Source organism: Malaclemys terrapin, chromosome 8 (assembly GCF_027887155.1).
Source record: "Malaclemys terrapin pileata isolate rMalTer1 chromosome 8, rMalTer1.hap1, whole genome shotgun sequence".
NCBI classification, from domain to species: domain Eukaryota; kingdom Metazoa; phylum Chordata; order Testudines; family Emydidae; genus Malaclemys; species Malaclemys terrapin.
The window spans coordinates 87,651,024-87,671,807 of NC_071512.1; the positions used below are offsets into that span (position 1 = coordinate 87,651,024).

General features: G+C 37.9%; 1 protein-coding gene across 2 annotated transcripts in view; it reads left to right on the forward strand.

Moving 5' to 3' along the window:
- LRRIQ3 (leucine rich repeats and IQ motif containing 3) overlaps window positions 1-20,784 on the forward strand; it is a 69,103-nt gene that overhangs the window by 27,972 nt on the left and 20,347 nt on the right. For both annotated transcript variants that reach the window (XM_054037607.1, XM_054037608.1), the window contains one exon: window positions 15,708-15,876. In XM_054037607.1, coding sequence (XP_053893582.1) covers window positions 15,708-15,876 — 169 coding nt within the window. The remainder of the gene's footprint in view (window positions 1-15,707; window positions 15,877-20,784) is intronic.

Here is a 20,784-nt window from a genome sequence, read left to right on the forward strand (position 1 = left end):
ATTAAGATTCAGGGTAACTACTGCTGATATCTGAGTCCAGATAGTTCCATCCTTATGAAGAGTGACAGATTCTGTGTGGGAATAGATAAAGTTTTTCTCTGGGAAGGTGACAGTTTCCCATTTTTCAACTAAGAAAAAGTCTGTGGACTAAGCATTCCCAAAACATTAAAATGATGGAGCTGGTGGGGCTGGTGTGGTTAGGTATGCTTTAGTGTCAACCTCTGCTATATTGAGAGTCTCCGAGGGACACAAGTGTGGTCTTCCATGTTCCTCAGAAGCTGAAGTTGAAATGAAGGAAACAAGTTCTCCTTCTCTTCCCTTTTTGGATTTACGGCTTTTTAGTAGGTGAATTGTGTGCAAACTTAACAAATGTAATTTGTTTGACCCAACATAACTTTAAAAATGGCATTTTGATAGTTTGGGAAAAAATTGTTTTACTATGGAGAAATAATGCTTCCTGTGCTGTAACAGGCCTCATGATTTTGCTTCCTGTTTTGTATCATCCTATAGTTATTGGTAATTATTGTATCCAGAGTAATCCAAGGTAACAATATTTATTAGCTCATTATTAGTAATATGGAAGATAAAGCATATCACCACTATAAGGCTGAAAAATAACTACTACACAAGATTAGTACTGACTTTTAATGAGATTTTTATTACACGAGAGCTCTAAGAACATTATTTTAAACCAAACTTTGGATAATTTCCTCCCCATTGCAATATGCTAGAAAGTAAGTTTAGCAAGAAGAACCTGATACAACACCGAGGGGTCTTTATGGTACAAGAATAAATGCATGTCACTGAGGACCTTATAATGATTAGCGTGGCATGAACAACAAAAGGCATGAGAACTGATTCACTTAGTGGTGCTTGCAATGTGCTTGTTTATTTGGACATGTTCATCAGCCCAAAACTTTTTTAGCTCCTTGGCCATCCTTGGATCCATTCCCACATCTGTCAAATTCTCTCTTAAGTCAGTTTAGATTTTAGTAGTCCTGTACTAATCTTTCCCTCTTATACCATTTAATAGATTCAAACATAACTTGTTCTTCCTAATGCTGTCAGCTAGCATGTTGTCCTCTCATACTTGCTTCTGCAATTATTCTTTCGTGCCCTAAACCACTCACTGAACCTTATCTTAGTTTCTTCCTCAACTATAATTTTGGGTTCATTTATACTATGTAGGCGACGTTTAACCTTTCCTTTCTCCCCCTGGGGCCATATGTAACTGAACCAAAAATTGGTAACATACAAAATAAAGCCTGTTTTAACTGATTCTGGGATCAGAGGGCAATACTTTTGCTCAGATAAAATAAAATACTCCCCAAGTAGTCCTACTGAAATCAGAGGGACTGTTTGAGGTGTAAGGCACTATTCTTTTTGAGTAAAACTGTCACAGTGTGGCCTTTTGTGATAAAGTTCATTACCTTAAAATAGTAACTTTACACGGGTTCTTTTTTAATCTAAGCATCATTAATAGCCAAGGATTCAGGGGTTAAATCAGGCTCATCTAATATTCTTATTGGACTCAGAGAAACTCACACAAGGTTCAAGGCCCAGTGCCCCGCCCCACCCCACACTTGAGGAACAATGGCAACTGTGGCCCCCTGACAGCATCATTTATCCAACCTTGAAAAGAGTGGCAGAACTGATATGTATCTGCCATCTCCTTGATCACTTTGCTTGGACTTGAATAATCTGCTCTATCTTTTCATCTCAGCTTTCATTTGTGGGCGGTAGGTTTATTTTTGTCTTCTTAGATTGTAAATTCTTCTAGATCAGGAACTTCCTATATGTCTTAATAGTGGGTTGGGGCCCAAGCCTAACTGGGACCTTTGGAAGTAATGAAACACAAAAGATAACAAGTGCTCTGTAACTGAATTGATGTTCCCATTCAGCAGGAATGCACAAGCTGTGTGTTACTTGAAGACTCAGGAAATAAAACACTCAGGCTCAGATCCTTAGGTGTTCCAGGCTTCACTTAACCCAGCTGGGTTGGGGGGAAAGGTAGCGTAAAGCTCTCTTCGTGTTTCCCCCAGTGCCTGGAATACTTGGGGTGCCTTGATGCAAGTTGGAGTAGCCTTAAGGCTGATATAACTTGCTCTGGCTTCTGATGGTCCCTGTTCAAGTGGAATTCCCAACTGCCCTTCAGATATTAATCCACAAAAAGAAAAGTGAATGATTTAGCAAATGACCCTGCAGTCATTATGGTGTTGGAGGAATAAAGATTTTTGGCAATCCATTAGGATCTACCTGTAGGGGAATTCAGGGAAACTGCCATCCCAGTTACAGTGCATCAGAAAGTCTGTACCACAATCTTTTCAGGAATCTCTAAGGAATTATTAATTATTCTGATAGCTCCTAAAAGCCCCAGTCAGGATGAGGTGCTGTGTACTATACAAACATATATAAGTTACAGTCCCCACCCTGAAGACTGCTGCTTCTCCTTCCTGTTGCAATGAGCTGTTGACTGTCCATTCCCAGCTGAATATCAGAGCAGCAATGTGTCACCAATTAGCCAGCAGTGTGGGGGATAGCACAGTGCAGCACTTCTTCAGCCCATCAGGGGCTTGCCCTGGAATGGGGAGAAAGCAGTGGAAATACTGGAAAAACCAGAGGAAAGTCAGAGAAGATCATGAGAAAATTAGAGGAAAGCGGGAGCAGGAAGAGCCAGGAGATTTAGGGAAACCAGAAGAAAGAGTGATGGAGCCAAGACTTGTGAAATAAAACTAGGGGAACCAATGCTAGGAGACAAGGGTTCAGAAGTCAGCCCTGGAACCAGTCAGCAATAAGTAGTGGGTTAGGATAGAATCAGCCCACAATAGGGTAATAGTTTATGATATAATCTATTAATCAATCCAAGTATCAGAGGGGTAGCCGTGTTAGTCTGAATCTGTAAAAAGCAACAGAGGGTCCTGTGGCACCTTTAAGACTAACAGAAGTATTGGGAGCATATTATGTATTGGGAGCTACCAATACTTCTGTTAGTCTTAAAGGTGCCACAGGACCCTCTCTTGCTTTAATCAATCCAAGATATCTACAAAAAGAGACCATTGCGATAATCCAATCTGACCTCCTCTATAATGCAGGCCATAGATCCCCCCCTCCCCCCCCCCAAAAAAAAAAAATTCCTGAAGCATATATTTTTTTAGAAAGTCTGATCTTGATTAAAAAATTGCCAATGATATAGAAACCTCTACGACCCTTGCTACATTTTTCCAATTTTTAATTATCCTCACTGTTAAAAATGTATGCCTTATTTTCAGTCTGAATCTGACTAGCTTCAGCTTCCATTACATTATACCTTTGTCTGCTAGTGTGAAGAACCCATTATCAAACCCCCGTAGCATTATCGTCTGTAACCAAGTCTCCCTTAACTTTCTCTTTGTTAAGATTAATAGATTGATCTTCTTGAGTCTATCACTATAAGACATATTGTCTAATCCCTTAATAATTCTCATCATTCTCTTCTCTGAACCATCTCCAATTTATCAATGTCCTTATTGAATTGTGGACACCAGAACCAGTATTTCAGCAACAGTTGTACCAGTTCCAAATACAGAGGTAAATTAGCCTCCCTACTTCTACTCAAGGTTCCCCTGTTTATGCATCCAAGGACTGCATTAGCCATTTTGGCCACATCATCACACATGTTCAGCTGATTATTCACCGTGACTCCCAAATCTTTTTCAGTCAGTGTTTCCCAAGATAGAGTCCCTTATCCTGTAACTATGACCAACATTCTTTGTTCCTAGTTCAGGGGTTCTCAAACTATGGGACCCCAAAGTGGGTCATGACCCCATTTTAATAGGGTCGCCAAGGCTGGGGTTAGACTTGCTTGGGTCCAAGGCCAAAGCTGAAGCCTGAGCCCCACCACCCAGGATTGAAGCCCGAGGGCAGGGGTACTAAGGTTACATGCCCTCCACCCAGGGCAGCCAGGTTTGGGTCCCACCTCCTGGGGTCATGTAGTAATTTGTGTTGTCTGAAGAGGGTCACGGTGCAATGAAGTTTGAGAACCACTGTCCTAGATGTACACATTTACACTTAGCTATTTGAAAGCACATATTGAGTGCTTGTGCCCAGTTTACCAAGCAAGCCTGCTCACTCATGTGTCAGTGACATGTCCTCTTCATTATTTACCACTCCCCCCATTTTTGGGTCATCTGCAAACTTTATCAGTGATGGTTTTATGTTTTCTTCCATGTCACTGATAAAAATATTAAATAGCATAAGGCCAAGAACTGATACCGGTGGTGACCCCACTAGAAACACACCCACTGGGTGATCATTCCCTGTTTGCAATTACATTTTGAGACCTATCAGCCAACTTTAATCCATTTCATTTTATATTGTTCCAGTTATTTTAATGAAAAATGTCAGGTGGTACAAAGTCAAACACATTACAGAAGTATATTACATCAACACTATGAGCTTGTCACTGTGCAAGGCTTCTTCTAGCTCCAAAATATATGCTGCCACACCCAGACTCTTGCATGGAGGTTTATTTTCTTAATAGAAGAAAACAGAAAAACAGTCTTAACTCAGTCCTTACTTTCAGGTTTCAGCTCCTCCCATCAGGGGCCTCTAGCAGCTTTCCCATTTCAACCAGCTCTACTCCGTCTCTGGAGCAGCAACCTCAGAGCTGTCTCCATGAGCACCTGGCCCCTTGTTCCAGGAGACCTACCACACAAGTTAGTTCTGCTTCACTATGGCTTTTCCTACCCCCAGCACAGCCTGTCTTAATCAATCCATCTTTCTTTTTATGTATTATCAACCCTTTATAGGCCCAGATGTAGGCCAGCCCCCTTTAATTGGTTGGATTGGATTTATCTGCTCTGGTCCAGGGGAGCTCAGTTTAGTCTGTCTACAGGGACTACCTACCCTTTATCAACCAAACTTGTAATCTCATCAGAACAAGATACAAGTTAGTTTGACAGGATCTATTTTTCATAAACCCCATTGATTGGAATTAGTTATATTATCCTCATTTAATTCTTCATTAATTAAGCCCTGGATCAGTGCTCCATTATTTTGCTTGGGATTGATGTCAGACTGACAGGCCTATAAATACCTAGGTAATCTCTTTTGTCATTTTTAGATATTGGCACAACATTAGCTTTCTTTCAGTCTTCTGGAACTTCCCTAGTGTTCCAAGATTTACTGAAAGCAACAGTAATGGTCCAGCAAGCTCCTCAGCCAGCATTTTTAAAAGTTCTGAATGCAAGTTATCTGCACCTTCTGATTTAAAAATGTCTGACTTTAGTAGCTGCTGTTTAACATCCTCCTGAGATTCTGGTGGTATGGAATGAGTGTTTTTATATGATATAATTACATCTTCTGCTGATGTTCTCAAATACAGAACAGAAATATTTATTGAACATTTCTGCCTTTTCTGGATTATTATTGATAAGTCTACCATTTCCATCTGGTAAGGGACAATACTATTGTTAGGTTTCTTTTTGTTCCTAATATCCTTAAAAAACTCCTTATTGTCCTTAACTCTGCTGGCCACAGATTTTTCCTTATGTCCCTTGTCTTCCCTTACCAACCTTCTACAATTCCTAGCTTCTGGTTTATATTAATTACTATCAACTTCTCCTTTATTCCATTTATTATATAATATAGCTGCCTTTACTTTCCCTCTAAATCAGATTGGTTTCCTCAATTGTGGGATTGTGATTTTTTTGGGGTTTCTAGTGAAGATCTCTTAAACAATTTCTAATTATCATCATATTTTTCTAATTCTTCCTCCCAACTGATCTGGCTCATAATTGTTTTCAGCTTTGTGAAATTGGCCCTTTTAAAACACTAAGTACATAGATTACCAGTCTGGACTTCTGTTTGCACATTATAAATGTGATTGAGTCATGATCACTTGTGCCTAAGCTACCGTTAATTCTTAGTTCTGTGATCAGTTCCTTTTTATCTGTCAAGACAAGGTCTAGTACAGAATTCCCCTGTGTTGGATGTAACACATTTTGAGTTAGTAAATTGTCATCTATAATAAGAGGTGGAAAGAGAAAAGAGGCAGGGTAGGAAGGCAGCCCACTTTAAAGTTGTGCTTCAGAGATCATCCACATGTCATTATGCCCCAGAGAAAGGCCATACAATTTAATACTCTTTTGCAGTGTAATCTATCTCTGCTAGTAAATACCCAACTTAGATTACAGTAGCACTGCACATCACTAATGAGCTACATTGGGAGCTTAAAGAACATACCAGGGCTGTATATTTTCATTCCCATGCTCTCAAAACCTGTACATTTTTTTCAAGTCTTTGCCTCAAAATGTTCTATTTTATTATTTATTACAGTTTTGTATTTTTTAAAGTAATTTCACTCTCTGTCACAAAAGGACACTGTTGAGTTACTTGCTTTTCAGCATTTTCTGGATGGGTTTCTTATTGTTATTCTGGAAGAGAAATGCTCTGAAGTGGCTGCAATGTCCTAATCATTTTCAGATAGAGACAAGTAACCCTAATGCCTAAACACATAATAGCACAGCTGTACTCTCTTAAACTAATAGCCGTTCAAAGTATAGACCTTTAAAAATTTTGTCCTTCATGCTTATGCATTTTACAGGTTATTAATGGCACATTACATATTACCATAAAAACTTCAATGTCTCCATAATGGCTTGAAAACTCTTTCATTAATATGTTAATATGAAGCCCTTTGCAGATAATGTGTTGTCAATCTTTTTAAAGTACTGTATGTTTCATTCTAAAAATTATACACTTATTCCTTGTACTAAGTAATTACTGTGACCAGCAAAGGTTTCCTTAAGATTTAAGGATCACTTTCAAACAGTGTTTCTTATAGTTAAATTCCACCCCCAACTTCTTTTTTAAAAGGCTAGTGTCAAAGTTGTCAGGCCTAAAATTTTCTCAATTAGATAAGAAACACAAGTAAAAAATTAAATTAGAATGGTGGCTGACTCTATAATAACAAACCCAGTGTTTTGTTGGAACATAGGATTTTCTGTGCTGTATTTGACCAGTGGTCCAACTGTCTTTTATGGTGGCCTGTACCAGGTGTTTCAGACAAAGATACAAGAAACCCTGAAAGGCGCAATTATGGAATTACTCACCCACAGGAGACGTTTCTTCCCAACCACCCATCAGTTAGAATTGGGTTATTCCTTGAAGCACAAGGATTTATATTCCTTTCTGCCTTTTTCTTTTTAAAAAATCCTATATAATATAACTGGATATTCTCATTCATATAAATGTCCAAACCTTTTTTGAATCCTGCTATGCACTTAACATCAACAACATTTTATGACAATGAGTTCCACAGGCTAAATTATACATTGTTTTAAAATAACAGCATTTCCTTTTATCAGTTTTGAATTTGTAGTATTTAAATTACATCATATGTTTGCTTTTTCTTGTATTATGAAAGTGAGTATGAGTGCTCAGTCTACCTTATCTATAGCATTCATCATGTGAATTCTTCTGTTATGTTCCCTCTTATCTATCTCGTCTCTAAACAGTTCCAATCTTTTCACTTTCTCTTCATTTGAAAGTTTATCCATGGCAGGTGGAAACCGGGAGGGCGACTTGTTGGTCAGTAATAATGTGCTTGTTTGAAATGGTAGGTGAGGATCCAGACACTTTGCCATTCCCTGGCCGGATCCAGAGACATGAGGTGTTCATGTGTGGTCCATAGTGGTTTTCATGATTTCAGGCTGATGGGAAGTTTTGGGTAGTCTTCGGTGTGTTTAAGTTCTGCACTGTGGCTATATTTCAGTGGATAGGTTGGGGTTTGTTATTAGCTCATACAGAAAGCCATTGTAAAGGTGTTGATTTTAAAGTTCCCATGATGATTCACATGGTCAGATCTAGATGCCTATCCACAAGTTGGGTATGGCAGCTTCTTGTCCACCCTGTGCACAGTATTCTGCAACTGAATACACCAAGGCCAAGGTCGATGTTTGTAGCATTAGGGCAGTTGATTTCCAGCTTGTTCCTGCTAATTTTTGAATAATGTTGCTACAAGTCTTCAGTTTGGAGGCTACTTTCTTGAGGTGGTCATGGAAGTTCAGTGTGCAGTCAAGAATGACACCAAGATATGTTGGCTTTAGGTCATGACGCACAGTTTCACCACAAAACTTGACAGAGTTTTTGTGCGATTCTGCTGTCTAGGTGGAAAGCAGAGACTACTGATTTGCTCAGATTTGGTCTCAGCTGTCACTTTTGAAAGTACTCCTCCATGATCTTAAGGTCAGATATAAGGTTCACTTCAAATTCTTTAAAACTACAGGCCTGAATTGCAGGTGACAAATCATCAGCATATGCAAACTTCTGTGCTATCATTTCAGGCATATCATTCATGTATCTAGAGTATCAGAGCAAGTACAGAGCCTTGTGGTAACCCATTATTCCAAGTGCCTGGTTTGCTGGTTTGACCTCCAAGATAAACGCATATCCTTCGGCCCCTAAGAATAGTGTTCAGCCGCCTGAGAATCCACACAGTGGATCACTTTGGCCAGTTCATTAGCAGACCATCCTTCCAGACTGTGTCATATGCTGCTGACAGATCGATGAAAGCAGTACAGTCTTGAGTTTTGTTGGAACCCAGCCTCAATGTTTGTAGTGAGAACCAGGACCTGGTCACAGCAAATTCTGTGTGGTCGAAAACCAGCTTGCTCCTTGGGTAGGCTGGCATCCACAGTGGACCTGACTTGATTCAGAATCATGTATTCTATCACCTTGTAGATGGTGCTTAAAAGGTACAACGGCCTGTAATTAGAAGGGTGATCTGCAATTTTCCCGGCTTTAGGAGTGCAATGACCTTAGCTTCTCTCCACACATGGGGGATTTCACTGGTCTCCAGGATGTTGGTGAAAAGCTGAATAATAGGACTGAAAGGGACCTTGGGAGGTTATCTAGTCCAGTCCCCTGCACTCCTGGCAGGACTAAGTATTATCTTCTAGACCATCCCTGACAGGGGTTTGTCTAACTTGCTCTTAAAAATCTCCAATGATGGAGATTCCACAACGTCCCTAGACAATTTATTCCAGTGCTTAACCACCCTGACAGTTAGTAAGTTTTTCCTAATGTCCAACCTAAACCTTCCATGCTGCAATTAAAGCCCATTGCTTCTTGTCCTATCCTCAGAGGTTAAGAAGAACAATTTTTCTCCCTCCTCTTTGTAACAACATTTTATTTACTTGAAAACTGTTATTATGTCCCCTCTCAGTCTTCTATTTTACAGACTAAACAAACCCAATTTTTTCAATCTCTCCTCATAGGTCATGTTTTCTAGACCTTTAATCATTTTTGTTGCTCTTCTCTGGACTTTCTTCAATTTGTCCACATGTTTCCTGAAATGTGGCGCCCAGAACTGTACACAATACTCCAGTTGATCAGCATGGAGTAGAGCGGAAGAATTACTTCTCATATCATGCTTACAACACTCCTGCTAATACATCTAAGAGTGATATTCGCTTTTTTTGCAACAGTGTTACACTGTTGACTCCTATTTAGCTTGTGGTCCACTATGACCCCCAGATCCCTTTCCACAGTACTCCTTCCTAGGCAGTCATTTCCCATTTTGTATGTGTGCAACTGATTGTTCCTTCTTAAGTGGAGTACTTTGCATTTGTTCTTATTGAATTTCATGCTATATACTTCAGACCATTTCTCCAGTTTGTCCGGATCATTTTGAATTATAATCCTATCCGCCAAAGCAACTCCTCCCAGTTTGGTATTGTCCGCAAACTTTATAAGTTTACTCTCTATGCTATTATCTAAATCATTGATGAAGATATTGAACAGAACTGGACCCAGAACTGATCACTTCGAGACCCCACTCGTTATGCCGTCATCATCCGCTTCCATGCCAGTGGACCCAGGTTATATAGAAACTCAGGATAGATACCATTTCTTCCTGTTGCTTTTCCCAATTTCATGTGGGAGTTTTTATTGTTCATAGTCATAGTGAAAGTGGCTCTGTATGCTTGTTAGAAACGCCACTGGTTTTGAGTAGAGAACTGGGATTTGTATGCTAATACGGGTCAGTGCTGGCTGTTCAGAAGTCATTGAGGACAATTCCGATGCAGCTATAGGTGTGCCTGTATCATCTTTAGAGATGGAAGTCAGGTCAGGGCAGTATCCTGTAGAGTAGAAAGTGATGCGCTGTGTTGTATCAAAAAGGAAGAACATATTATTTGCCAACGCTCAGAGTGTCAGTTCTTCACCTGCAATGTTGTTTGCGACATAGCCCCATTGCCCACAAATATAGCAGGGTTCCTATGCATTATGCAGAGCTGGTTGAAACCACTATGTACCAGCTGGTTTATATGCATTAATGATGGTTAGCTTGCTGATGCACACAGAGATTGCAACTGGTTCTTTGTGTGCTGTAGGAGGTAGAATCACATATTTGTTGATCTCCTGTTTTATGTAGTTGCCAGTCCATATTTTGGGTGGAAAATGATGACCGTCATGTGATCCACCCTGTTAAGTGAGAAACCATGACTAACGTCCAGCCGGTGACCAAATGTCAACTGTCAACCTTCTGGTCAAAAGAACAATAAAATAAGCCTAATGCTTCCTATGACAGAGTAGGAATAGCCTAAGGCTGACTCATCAGTTTGTAAGCTAAATTTGTGAGCTAAATTGGGAGATAATTGATTAAAGACTGGTTGATTAACCAGTTAACAAGGGAATCCAGCTCATCAGCTGGGGTCAGTTAAAAGGGAGACAGGAAGGCATAAGGAAAAGGAAGGGCAACAAAGCCCAGGATCTTAGACAGGTGGGAATCCCCCAGCCCTATGTATAGGAAGTAGGGTGAAGCTTGGGGAAAGTCTTATGCTGTGGGGACACAAAACTATACAAGACATTGTAAATAAAGCACACTGTGGTGAAACTACACAGGAGTGTGTGAGGACTGCTTGCATAGTAACATGCAGGGTGTGGGGCATGCATCCAGCAACAAGAATGATTAAAGGTCTTGAGAACATGACCTATCAAGGAAGGCTGAAAGAATTGGGTTTGTTTAGTTTGGAAAAGAGAAGACTGAGAGGGGACATGATAGCAGTTTTCAGGTATCTAAAAGGGTGTCATAAGGAGGAGGGAGAAAACTTGTTCACCTTAGTCTCTAAGGATAGAACAAGAAGCAATGGGGTTAAACTGCAGCAAGGGAGGTTTAGGTTGGACATTAGGAAAAAGTTTCTAACTGTCAGGGTGGTTAAACACTGGAATAAATTGCCTAAGGAGTGGAATCTCCATCTCTGGAGATATTTAAGAGTAGGTTAGATAAATGTCTATCGGGGATAGTCTAGACAGTATTTGGTCCTGCCATGAGGGCAGGGGACTGGACTCAATGACCTCTCGAGGTTCCTTCCAGTCCTTGAATCTATGAATCCTGTAGCACTTCCTTTGTTCACTGAATCAGTTAGTTTTCAAATGCAAAACATGTTTTGATAAATGTTTTTTCCCCTTACATATCCCACACATTTAAGGTAATTTTATTTAACATACATTTTTTTGAAAATGCTGTTTTTGTTCATTTTTAATTGAATTTCTATTTCCATCCAAATGCTTTACACAAATTGTGAGTAAAAATAAGTAAACATCATCTAGTAAATAAGAAATGCATCATTCTCCATTTCCTAACATAATTTATAAAATCTAAAAATTAAGAATCTGAATAAATGTATATTAAACTGTGTAATTGCTTAAATAAAGATGTATAGATATAGCATATCCTGTTGGTTAGCAAAAAGAAGTACCAAAATGAGTGTAAAGGTTATATTAAGTTGCAAATCAACATGTTTTAACTGTTACCAACCAATGAGAATCAACATTTTTAGTTTAGGAAAGTAACTAAAATGTACAAATGCAAAAGAATATGAAAATAAATTATTTAAATCAAGGTTTCCTGCTTGTTGTTTTAAATCATGATTTAAAATTTGGTTTAAATCCTTCCACCCTACATTGAGCAGAGGTGTTCATTGACACAGTTACACCTAGGTCTCTCCTAAACTGTTCCAGTTACAGGATTGGTCCTGCTTTGAGCAGGGGGTTGGACTAGATGATCTCCTGAGGTCCCTTCCAACCCTGATATTCTATGAAACCAGTAAAGTTTATGAATAGTTCAGATTTTTCCTTCAAATATGCATCACTTTGCATTTATCAACACTGAAATTCATCTGCTGTCCATTTATACATCTTCGATAGGTCCCTCTGAAGTTACTCACAGTTGTCTGTAGATTTTACTAACCAAAATAATGTTTGGTTGTCTGCAAGTTTTGCCACCTCGCTACTTCCTGCCTGTTACAGATCATTAATAAGTCTTTGACAAAAGTTTTGTGTATATCCAAGTAAATGATGTAAATCAGTTCTCCTTTACGTACTATTTTGTTGATATGTTTAGAAAATTCTAATAGTAAGTAGTGAGGCTTTTTTTTTTCTTTATCAGAAGCTATTTTTCTTTGTCCCTAGCATATCATGATCATCTAGGTATATTATAATTCTGCTTTTAATGATTGTTTCAACCAGTTTACCTGGTACTGAAGTAAGTCCCACTTATCTGTGATTCCCAAGATCACCACTTGTGCCTTAAAAATAGGTAGAACATTTGCTATCTTGCAGCTCTCCTGTATAGCAGTTGATTTTAGTAAGAGATTGTTTATTTTTGTTAGCAACTCAGCCACTTCTTTCTTAAGTTCTTTCAACAATAAATGTGTTAGTCTCTAAGGTGCCACAAATACTCCTGTTCTATCTGAGCATTGTAACTTGTTCCTCCTTAATTTATCAATTTGTTTTAGTCCTTCTTTTGATATTTCAGTCAGATACTACCTCACCTTTATTACCTGAAAAACTATGTCCAGGGGAGGTATTTCCCCAATGTCAGCTATAGTGAAGACTGATGCATATAAGTCAGTTAGCTTACCTGCAATGTTGTTATCCTCCTTTTTTGTCCCCTTGACTTGTTAGTTTGACCGCACCACACCTTTAAACAGGGGTGAGGGGGGTGTTGTCTGGCTTGCTGAGGGAGAGGATGCTTTATGGGTATGTGTGTGTGTGTGTGGGGGGGGGAGTTACCCACACTGTACAGTTTTAAGCAAATAGTAAAGTTGCAGCCTAATTAAAACCATATCAAATGTCTCCTGTCCTTCTTTCAGTATAGCCGGACAACAACTGAACTACCAATACTCTTGCAGAGATCCAATGCCCGATATACTGAATATTTTCTTGGTTTTTATACCTTTGGCTTTTTGCTCTTCAAATTCCATTTTAACCCCCCTAATTTCCATTTTACATATTGCCTTAAGCTCCACTAGTGTTGGATTTCCATTTTTGTAATTATACTTGTTTGGCCTGAATAACCCTCTTGAACCTTGCCATTTAGTTATACTGTATTTCTTACCTCTAATGGTATGTTTATATCACCTCAATGCTGGGTCTAAGGATTTTAATTTCCTAGTGCTTATAATCACCTCCTCCTATATTACACCCTTTTCTACATTAACAGTAGTCATTCCTACTTGTGTTATGATTTGTATTGTATAGACATCTACTAAATGGCTCTTGGGAATATCTTCACTGCAAACAAGATATGTTTTTTATATTAACATAGAAAACTTGAGATAGCTATCTTGTTGTAAAGTCCTAGTGTAGACAAGGCACATGTAGTTTTACCTCAGTGTAGTTGAGGTCAACACTATATCCCCCATCTGTGACTTATCAACTAACTACAAATTCCAGGTGTGGGGGGGTGTTAGAGGTTGATTTTGACTAGCTACATTGACATGAAGACTTCTTATGCCTTGTCTACACGAGGGTTTTGCATGAAGATAGCTATCTTGATGTAAAAATACACATTTTTTTTTGCAGCAAAGACATAACCTTAAGTGCTGATACAAAATCCCACTGAAGTCAGTGATAATGGATGGTGCCCCCATTTGCCCTCTGTTATAAAAAGAAAACCAGTAGCAAGCAAAAGCTTGTTTTTTCTGATCCTACGATTCAACATAAATATTACATTTTCCATTCCAAATCCCCTCTTCATTCCCCACAGATGTAAATTAATTTATCTCAAGCCTATGCCTCTGAAATACTTCCTTTTTTGACAGAGTTCAAAATTGTAACCCTGCTCCCTGTTAGCAGAGGTAAAATATATTTGTTCTTGTTTTCTTCAATCCATTAAATAGAAAACTCACAAGATACCATATTACTGGAATTTGTACAGTTATTTGGAGATCTTTTTCCTAGTTAGTTAGATGGGCGATGTAAATTGACACAGTAAATTGCTTGTTTCCAGAGTGTGAGATAGCTGTTATCTAAATATTTATTAATAAAATTTAACAACACTTTGTGCTTTATTCATAAGAATTTGATTTTGTCACAGGTATTTTTAGTAATAATCATGGACAGGTCACAGGCAATAAACAAAAATTAATGAAAGCCTGTGACAGGAGGAGGGACAAACTTTGGGAAAAGGAGCTCATGTGTACAATACACAGTGAGTCTGAGTTTCATTTACATTACAGCCCTTCACACCACACTGACAGTATAAAGTATCCTTAAAGTGAATGTAACTTGGAAGGATTAGATTTTTTTGGTAACTATCTGTAAACATTGATTTTCACTGTACATACACAGACAAAAATATTTCCATTGATAATAATCAAAATTTACAGGTAGGCAAAGTTAGAAAAATGCTGCTTGAGAATTTATTAGAATTAGATTTAAGGATATTTATTTGTATATTTTGATGTGATTTTGACAGTTTGTGTTAACATTTTAATTGTTGTAAAATGTTAACTTTTTGAATTTCAATGTCTGTCACTAAATTATTTTCTGATACCCCCCTAACTTTCCGTAACTATGAAAATTGAAATAGATAAAAATCTAAAAAAAGTTTAAAAATAAGTTTAGAAATCAAAATGATTAAAAAAACAAATTCTGTCAAACCTAAATGTAATTAAAGATATATAGCATGGAATTGAGAGTTGTAGAGTCATTTAAAAATCAGTATAGAGAGGAAAAGCAGAAAAAAGTCAGAAATCCATGTGTATATCTAAATGTATATTTTAACTAGCAATAAAATAAATTAATGTATTTGATTTACAAGTTTAGCTAATAAAAATCAGGGAATATCTATACAGCTAGACACCACTTCTAAAGATCCAGTTTTACAGCATTAGAAAGCTTTTGCCAAAATCTTGACCTGAATAGATTCTAATATGGGTTAATTTGTTAGGGCCTGATGCCTTTTTGTATAGGCCTTTTTCTTACTTCTCCTTCACCTCAGCCAATCAGCCCGATGCACCTTTCCTAGTTTTTTTCCCTTTTGAATACACTCTTAATACAACTGCGAGACTTGCATTTAACTCAAGGGCCTTTCCAGCTTTTCTTATTTTGTATGTAGTAAAACATCTTATTTTACTGCATATATCAGCTAGGGAACCGAATTAAGTTAGAAGTGGGAATCAAACTGTGCATTTTTTGTCTTTTATGCCAATAAGATTTCAACCTAAATATTTAATTAACATTGTTTTCGCCATATAATTCCCTTTCTTTTTCTTTCTTCTTAAGTAATAATAATGTACAGGAGGAAATTATAAGTATTGCGGTTCACTTTGTTCTTTAGCAACAATAAAAGAATCAACTGTCCAGATTATTCAGTCATTCAGAAGTACCTACATTTTTATTTACTGTGAACTAAAGTAACAGAAGTTCTGTTTTTACAGCAAAATTCCTTTGGATGAAGTTCTTCCGCAGAGATATTATATCAGAGATGGAGCGAAACAAATTTACAGTCAAAGCACACTTCCAGTATGTTATAGTAAAAGCTTTATGTATCACATCATTAAACCAGAACAGAATACTGAGGACAAAAAGCTTACATCTGGGAAACAAGTAAGTGTACTATTAAATATAAATTTAATAACTATTTTCAGAAAAATCTGGACTCTGCATATAGCGCCAAGGATCATTCTAAATATTCCAGGAAAATCTGTTAAGAATAAAGAGCATCTATTGAAAAACTTTGTTCTTGACATTTAAGGTTCTGTGTTACAAGCTATATTGCAAACCATACAACCTCAAAGACAGGATGGTCTTTGTCTAGACTTAGAGGGGGAAAGGAGTATTGTCTCCTTTAGGGGTTCCCCCTCTCTTAGGGATTGGGAGAGAGGCAGGGAAGGCATCAACTGAACAGGTGGGCAGGTGAGTGGGGCAGGTAAAACATTGGCCCCAGCGCACCCAGGGGAGGGTATTTACACCCAGTCCTTCCACCAGGAGCCCCCTTCTTTAGGGAGAATGAGGTACACCTCTCTGACTGGGGAGTGGGTATATTTTTGGCTGAAGTTGGTGACAGAAATGTTAACTATCTGGGAAACCAGCTGAGGGTGGGGAGGGAAGCAGCCAAGCTAATTACTGATATCTCCTTATGTCCAGTGCAGGTACTTATTCTATAGGGGGACCAGTTCCCTGATTAACTGGAATTGAAAGTAGATGTAGGGTATGCTGATGTCTGGTATTATGAGGAGATAGCCCCATAACATATATTTGAGGGCAGGGTGGTGAGGTCCCAGCAGCTGGCTGGGGAACAGCTGTGGAAGGATGATGCAGCCCTCTACAAGGTGGAAATGATTAAGGAAGGAATCATCACCTGTATTGTACAGTATAATGCTGGATAGTTCCCAGATGAACTAAGTTGACAAAGTTATGGCCTAATTAAACCATATCCCTCACCTCTTGTCTTTCTTCCTGCATGTCCATAACAAATAATGTAAAATGACGATGTGTGATACAAATGGATGATAAAGACAGGAATGCTAATGTTTAGTGTACATGCTGTAGCTCTAAATATTATATTATGTTGATTGTTAGTGTTGTGCAATTTTGTAAAAACTACATGCCATTCAGTGCACTTCCATTATTTAAATATCTTTTTCATATCTTTTCACACAGTTTAAAGGTACAATGCCGCTATTCTGTGAAACAAAAGTAAAGAGCATTAGAAAACCCACTTCTACAAATAGAAGAGCATATTTGTTTCCTTTTTGCAAATAGAATTTTCTCTGTTTTCCTGCTTTCTCTGTGCTTTCTTCCTTTTGTTAGATACTACATAGGATGCCATGTCCCACTTTTGCACGTAACTGTAGTTTTCCTCCTCATAGAAGAGAATCAGGCATCTTCTCTTTTTGGAGTTAAAACCAAAATAGCCTCTTTTTATACAATAAATATGGTTGTATGTTACCACTTTAAATATAATTGCTGAATGAATTTAATGTGGAAAAATTTCTTAATGTTATTTTTGATTAAATTTAAACCACCTATTTTGTTAATTTGAACTTTTAAAAAAAATTATACATTACCAGAGGTGGTTCCAATCATAGCTGCAGGCACCCCAAGAGTCTGGAAAGGTATTTGTCAATTGCCAACGATCTGATATTGCCTGTAAATTTCCTTATCTGATTCTAGCTTTTTGTGTTTCTTTTATCCTGAACCTGACACAGAGCTCCTTTAATAACCAGTTTTATAGCCTTAAACAATGTGCTTTCCTTGTCATCTGTTTTCCAGTGAAAGCCATAGATCTAACCCTTTCCTTTCTGGTCACTGGTCTAGGAGCAGTAATTAGAGAAGCTCACACAGTATTTCTATCCCTAGTAGTGTGAGATCATAGAATCATAGAATATCAGAGTTGGAAGGGACCTCAAGAGGTCATCTAGTCCAACCCCCTGCTCAAAGCAGGACCAATTCCCAGCTAAATCATCCCAGCCAGGGCTTTGTCAAGCCGGGCCTTAAAACTGCAAACTCCCGCTGTTAGCCTCTGCTGTTCGCCGCTCAGCTGGTTCGCTGCTGACTGCCCTTATATACCAGTCAGGCCCACTCAAGGCCCAGCTGGAACAAAGCACTCCCAATTCACACTTTTCAAACCAACAAGCAAGCAATCAAGCACACGGTCAAACTGACCAACTGTCCCAGCAGCAGACACTCAGATACTCACCAACACAGCCCCCCTAATGCAGCACTTAGCGTACCTCCTCTCGGACAGCTCCCAGGCAAACTCCCGCTGTTAGCCTCTGCTGTTCGCCGCTCAGCTGGTTCGCTGCTGACTGCCCTTATATACCAGTCAGGCCCACTCAAGGCCCAGCTGGAACAAAGCACTCCCAATTCACACTTTTCAAAATCTGCAGTTAGATTTTTAACATGATTTTAACAGATAACATCTGGTGAACATGTAATACAGTTAATGCTTTATTGGTGTGATCCTTCTTACTTCAAGATCTGTGGGAATTTGGCCTTTCAGTCAATGGGTCATGCTCTATAACATTTGAATGATAGGTTCAAAGGTTTCAGATGTATACAACTCCAATTTTAGCCTTTAGCTCTTGCAATATTTGGTATAACTGGTGTTGAAATAAGGGAGTGGAAATGAAAGGAAAAGCAAACAAGTAGCCAGAATAATATAATTTCAAGTTCCAGGATTCTATGACTTGCCAGCATTGATATATAACAGTGGAAAAAACGTGCCTATGATATACAGCATTAATTTCTAGCTCTGATCATATGTGAGTTATTGAACTTTAAAACTGTCACTGATCCTTTAATCTAGCAGTGCTTTTTGCACTGGTCTAGAATGAATATTACAAATCTCCATAGAAATGCCCATAAATAAATAAAGTTCTGAACTTTGGAAAAGGAAATTTTGGACCACAGAGGAAACTGCTGCTGAAGGTTGTGTCTTTCAGCAGAGTGGTTGCTTGGTTTGCACTCCAGAAATAGATACATTTTAGTGGTGGATGATATGATCACTGTACATAGAGGACCCAATTCTCATGTATAGTAAAGTTCTTTAAACCACGCTAAAACTCTTTTACCATGCCAGGGCCTGAGTGTAAATTAGGCTCAGGCCCAGAGTCTAAGGCATTTTGTCGTTTCTTAAGTCTATGAAAAGTACTATTCTAAATGTATACTATTTTACATTGTTACATATTTTTTCTGTTACATGGCATGTCTTATTTTTTTTCACTATTAATCATCATCAGCTCAGGTCAGAATGGAAAACTCCATAAAACAGTGTGAATGTGATGACAAAGTGCAGTGAATTTCAAACACCCTGAGCTGATGATTCTTCCACAAGTGTTGATGAGTCAGACTCTTGAGGCCAAATTCAACCCTACTTTAAGCAAGTGGAATTCAACTGACACCAGCAGAATTGCTTCCTCTTAAATTGGAGCTGAAATTAGCCATTGGAGTTTTCGTTTCTGTTACAATACTTCTTAGTTCTGCTTATGAACCTATAAATGTTGATTTAAAGAAGTCTTCTAAAAGCATTGGCCTAAGAATCTTGAGTTGAATGGCTTAACAAATGGACATATTTAGGTTAGTGTCTGTACACAAAATTAGCATTTTGTTTCTCTTTAAAAAGTGTAACAAAATTAAACATTTAGTTTACAGCAAATGTAGATGAGATGCTAATAAAAAGTGATTTTAAGAATTAGAAAGAAAGAAAGGAAAACTGCATTCATTTTCCTTAGCCTAATATTTACATTTTTAAGAGGTAAAAATACTTTTAATCGCAAATGAACTATAAAATATTGTTTTTTAACAGTTAATTAAGATTGACATTTTATAGAATAATGCTAGAGGTGGACATTTTGTTGAGAACATATCATTTTTTATATTAGTACTGTTGGAGCCTGGTGTAAGATTGCACATAATTTTTTCAATTCCCTTAGAACATATTTATTTAATGTTTATACATATTGAAATAGTTCTTGTGATCATTAAGCCATTATTACAGCAGATCACAGTCATCATTATTGCAGATGACACTACTTTTCAATAACATGGCTGCCTCCATCACTAGTTTCAGAAATACTGATTGTTTACAAAATATGTATTTCAGTTTATTCAGTGAGAATTGATTCTTACCCTGTGAATTTGCATACTCTGGGGGTGAGGGGAGGGGAATTTTCCTTTCAGAGGAAGGAGGAAATGTTTCTCCAGTAAGAAGGATTATAAAAGCTAATGGCTGTTTGAAACTGTTCAATCATCTGGAATTTGGGGGAGCAGGATAAACTAATTATCACCCTGCTGTGCAATTTATGTGGCTATCACTTCCATATGTGTTGCAAACATAAAGTAAAAGAAAATATTACAAAAACAATTTATTAACCAGAAAAATTACTAGTTGTTAGCTATCCTAATATTAAAAAATCTTACCAACAGCCTCTTGAAAGGGACTTACTAACAATTTAGTTGCTCTGGGAAACTCAGAATATCATAATAAGATTCCAACCTTGATTAGGCTATTGAGAAGTCTCTGCTCTCTTTCCTGTACAATTTAACCAGAGAATCTAAACTACCAACATACCCAAGCCAGGGTAAACACTCAAGGTCAAATATAAGCTTGGCTTGGTGTAAAAGGATGTAGCAACCATTGACCTTGTAGTGTTCAGGTTTGCTTTTCAGCCTCTGAATACTTCTGCATCAATTGGACTCAAACAAAAAGATGCTTTATACCATGTATCACTTAGTTGTTCTGGAGACACTGTGCACACATCTTCAAATTCAATGCCTATCAGCAGGACATGCTTTCATTACTTTCATAACTTGTTATTCGGCATAGTGGTGATGCCCCACAAGTTTTACAGTGAGCAGTTTGTAATGCTATTCCATATTTTCTTCCTTATTGCTGAATCTTTTATTGAACTTTTAAAATGTCTGACTTCAAGCTTATGATGATTTTTAATTAAAAAAATATGTACTGTATCTTATCAAGTTGTGTTTAACTTTTGTTTTAACTAGTTAAAA